The sequence below is a fragment of the Pinus tabuliformis genome, chromosome 9 (genome assembly GCF_031772625.1).
Source record: "Pinus tabuliformis cultivar Carrire ecotype Pingquan chromosome 9, CPIR1, whole genome shotgun sequence".
In the NCBI taxonomy this organism is placed as follows: domain Eukaryota; kingdom Viridiplantae; phylum Streptophyta; class Pinopsida; order Pinales; family Pinaceae; genus Pinus; species Pinus tabuliformis.
This window is the reverse complement of record NC_142307.1, coordinates 156,996,790-157,001,063: the sequence shown is the minus strand read 5'-3', so window position 1 is coordinate 157,001,063 and position 4,274 is coordinate 156,996,790. Positions and strand designations below refer to the sequence as shown.

Below are 4,274 nucleotides of genomic sequence, written 5' to 3'. Positions count from 1 at the left end.
GAAGAATTGGGCTCATGGATGGGAAGCAAAGAATGCACAGTGGGTTCCTGAGCAAGGTTCAAAGAGAAGAGCTGGTAATGGGAGAAATGCAACCCATTTCCAAAATCTAGATAGCCAAAGAGCCAACAACTATTGCCTGTAGCAGTTCTGCTGCAAGGGTTTCCTACTTGGAGCAAGCAGATGCTTAAGGAAGGGGGCAAACAATGAGGTTGAATGCCGAATGCGCCATGTTTAAACTATCAGCTACCTTGCCTCGGCCAGAGTGAGCAATTAAGACATTCTGTAGGCGGACCTGCTCTCACCTTAGGTGAACCTTCATGTGCCAAGTCTGGGCATGGATCGTCGCGCTGGCTAGCAGTTGGCAGGGCCAAGCGCCGTCCATCCTATTAAACACCATTAATGAGCTCGATTTCACCCGCATCTGGGTGTGAATAGTAAAATATTAACCAACACATCCATATAAATTAAATGACTAGTGAATACCAATAGACGTCAATCTATGATAAACAACAACACACTTCATGATACATCTTTACAAATTATAAAAATTAACTACATTATAATTTTATTTTAAATTATTATTATTACGTCGTAAGGCATTTCCCTCTGAAATGAACTTCCCTTCTTGCTCACGTGTCATCTATATGCACCCTAAGATTATATGTTAGACGATTGAGAAAAGCTAAATCGTTCGATGACTAGAAAATAGTTACAAATTCGTTGGAACCTAGTATTCGATTCACATAGGTAAAAACCCTGTGAACTCCAGCAGCAAGCTCTTCAATTTGGTTGTCGAAAAGGGGATACTAAAGGAAGAGGAAGCAAGAAAGTATTTTCAACAGCTGATTTGCGCGGTCGATTTCTTCCACAGCCGGAGTAGGGGTGTGTGTCACCAATATTTGAAGTCAGATAACCTGTTATTAGACAAAAATGGCGATATGAAAGTCACCAATGGAGCCAAGGCCGACATCTAGTCGTGTAGAGGCATACTGTTGTGCTCCTGGTGGGCTACCTGTCGTTCTAGGATTTGAATCTGACAGTGATGTATAAGAAGATCTACAAGGGATTTCAAATGCATGCCCTAGTTTTCCTCTGAAGTTCGGCGTCTGGTTATCCAGCTGCTAGACCCAAACCCTCTCTGGGGAGGATCACTATTCCACAGCTCATGGAGGTTTCTTGGTTCTGCTGGGGCTTCAAGTGTACGTAGGCCGACAATGATCTCTGGATTCCCCAAGAAGCAAGAAACATTTGCTAGCATCTTAGGGTATTGCGAATAAAATGATATCCACTCTCCAAATGTCATAGTCTTTGAACCACTCGTGTATTATGCATGGCTTCGTCTTCCTTGTGAGGTTGACGAGAAAACTAGAATGGTTGTTCTAAATTTCTCCCCCTTGCATGCAGTTCTTTAGACTGAATATCTTTCTTATTAATGAGACTTTGCAAGCAGCTTTTACTCACATATTTTTGATGTTACAATAAGTGCAAATGTTTGTGATAGAATTCATGGAGCTCGTAGAGCTCACTCCTATGAGAGATGCCCTTGTAGGGCTTCTTGGAGTGACAGGTCTTTTTACAGAGCAAAGGAAGAGACTTTCCATAGCAGTTGAACTAATTTACAACCCTTCTATAATCTTCATGGATGAGCCAACTTCAGGACTAGATGCCCATGCTGCAGCAATTGTTATGCGTATTGTTCGCAACATAGTCAATACAGGTCGAACTGTTGTTTGTACCATCCTTCAGCCCAACATTGATATCTTTGAAGCTTTTGATGAGGTGAATTCAAACACTTTCATGATCAATCTATGCAAAGTGAAACAAAAGGCCTAATATATGTTTCTTTGCTTGGGTTAACAACAAATGAAGGGCTGCAAAGGGCTCAAACAAGTCAGGGAATAATTGCTAAATTTTCATTTTTATTGGTTTGCTAAACTACAACTCTTTTATAATAATAAAACTTATTTCCTTCAATTTTGTCCGATTCTTGGTTGTTTGGCCAGGCCGTTCCAGAAATACCACAGATTAGCGAAGGATACAATCAAGCAACATGGGCGCCGGAAGTGAGTTCCATAGCTGTTGAGGAAAAACTTGGTGTTGAGTTTGTTGAGATCTATAGAAAATTAGCACTCTATGAGTATATCTAACATAATTGTAGGAATTTGTTTCAGAACTTTGAGCTTTTTTTATTGTGCATCTCTAATTTTGTTACCCTATCTTTAGTTACATAATTTCTCCCAGGAAACTGTAATTTTTTTAAAGCCCTATTTGACAGTTATTTTGTTCTGTTTTCAAATGGAATCAAGCCCTTATTCAAGAGCTAAGCATCCCTGCTCTTGGCTCGTAGAATCTGAGTTTTCCAACACAATATGCATAGTCCTTCAATGTTCAGTGCGGGCATGCCTTTGGAAGCAATAATTTCTCCCAAGAAACTGTAATTTTTTTAAAGCCCTATTTGACAATTATGTTGTTCTGTTTTCAGATGGAATCAAGCCCTTATTCAAGAGCTAAGCACCCCTGCTCCTAGCTCGCAGGATCTGAGTTTTCCAACACAGTATGCACAGTCTTTCAAGGTTCAGTGCATGGCATGCCTTTGGAAGCAACATTGGTCATATTGGAGGAATCCACACTATAATGTTGTGTGATTTTTCTTCACTACAGTCATTGCCCTACTGTTTGGGACCATCTTTTGGGACCTTGGAACAAAGAGGTTGGACACTCTCTTGACAGGCATAGCAGGGCAATTTTGGTTTCAAAGAGAGGCAATTTCCTGTACCGAATAGGTTGTTTAGAAGTGTTCATCAATATGTAAGGGTAAGGTATGAATGGGGAGGTTACAATACAATATGCCACATTGAGTAATTTGTCAAAGTGAAATGCAATTAGGTCGTTCCTTCAATAGACAACGAAGTGAGAAACTTGAATGAACTACATAACTTCTTTGTAACACATTCCCTCAGACAACTGAGTGAGAGACATTAGAAAACCTTTGTGCTGATCTCGAATTAGGCTCAAAAGCATTGTTTTTGGTTTTTCTTGAAAGAAAAGATGAAAAGATTGAAATACAAAGATTGCAATCTATAAAAGTATATAACCTATTCACATCCAAATCTTTGAAAGTATATGAGAAAAACAGGCACTATTCTTTCATAGATTTAATAGTTTTTTCAGTCATGTTTAATTGTTAGAGAGGAGAGATAATCTAACCTCTGAAGACAATTCTACACCCAGTAGAGAATTCAGTGTCACTTATGTCTCGACACAATAGAAGAAAGGAATGATCCTTCCTTTCAGGTCATTGTCGATGGCTTCTGAGAACATAAACTATTATGTTAACATGCCACCGATATGTGTATCTATAAATCATTCAATTGAATTGGTAATCTGCGAGTAGTTTGACATACCTAGGTTCTCTTCAATGGAATATCTGGAAATAATGTTTAGTTTTGTAACAGGAGATGAAAAGTGAAGGGTTGGGTCAAGACAGGCTACAACTCCTTTCCAATGTAAGTGGATCCTTTAGACCAGGGGCACTTAGAGCCTTGATGGGAGTTAGTGGTGCTGGAAAAACTACCCTAATGGATGTCTTAGCACTTTCGCAGATTCAAATTCTTCCAAATGATAGCCTTTTCATTTGAAGACCTTATTTGACTCTCTTTCTCTTGAAGAGGGAGCAAGATAGTAGGGAAACGTTGGTTTCAAAGAAAGGCAATTTCCTGTACTGAACAGGTTGGTTAGGATCGTTCATCAATATTGCTTCCCCGTTGTGGAATGTCACGTCACGGTAAGGTAAGGATAAGGTATATCCCATAATGAAAATATATGTTCTTATATCCTTCCATGTCTTGGTGTCAACCCATACCTTGCCTTACCTTTAATGAGGATATTTTGTAACTTGAATCTGAAAGGAAATCAAGGACACCAGTTGAAATCACAAAGCTAAATTCAAGAACTTTGTTTAACTTCATCAAGATGCTTGCAAATGATGAAATCATCTGCAGTGATCAATTTGCAAGGGGAAGGAATGCGACCCCAAATTAAAACGCACAAACATGGAGAGTAGAAACAAAGATTCCTGAGAAATCAGATGAAGCTATAAACATGAAAGGTGATGCAATCAAGAGAGAAAGGGCACACCGTAAGAGGGCTATTTCGAAGTTTGAATCACAAATACATCCAAGGAAGATTCCTGAACAATGAAATGAACCTATAAACATGAACGGTTATGCAATCAAGAGAAAAAGGGCATGTCATAAGAGGTCTAATTCTAAGCT

At 39.2% G+C, this 4,274-nt stretch overlaps 1 protein-coding gene across 1 annotated transcript; it reads left to right on the top strand.

Annotated features, from left to right (window-relative positions):
* Positions 1-1,506: 1,506 nt before the first annotated feature.
* Positions 1,507-2,645, top strand: LOC149147599 (ABC transporter G family member 37-like). Its single transcript, XM_089441887.1, has 3 exons — positions 1,507-1,779; positions 2,004-2,137; positions 2,483-2,645. Exons 1-3 carry the CDS (start codon positions 1,507-1,509, stop codon positions 2,643-2,645), a joined length of 570 nt encoding a protein of 189 aa, XP_089298013.1.
* The last annotated feature ends 1,629 nt before the right edge of the window (positions 2,646-4,274 follow it).

Excerpts from the sequence above, each read along its gene's own strand:
- LOC149147599 (XM_089441887.1), top strand. The coding sequence starts at position 1,507 with ATGGAGCTCGTAGAGCTCACTCCTATGAGAGATGCCCTTGTAGGGCTT. Across the intron at positions 1,780-2,003 it reads TCTTTGAAGCTTTTGATGAG|GCCGTTCCAGAAATACCACA; the intron begins GTGAATTCAAAC and ends TTGTTTGGCCAG. Across the intron at positions 2,138-2,482 it reads AGAAAATTAGCACTCTATGA|ATGGAATCAAGCCCTTATTC; the intron begins GTATATCTAACA and ends TTCTGTTTTCAG.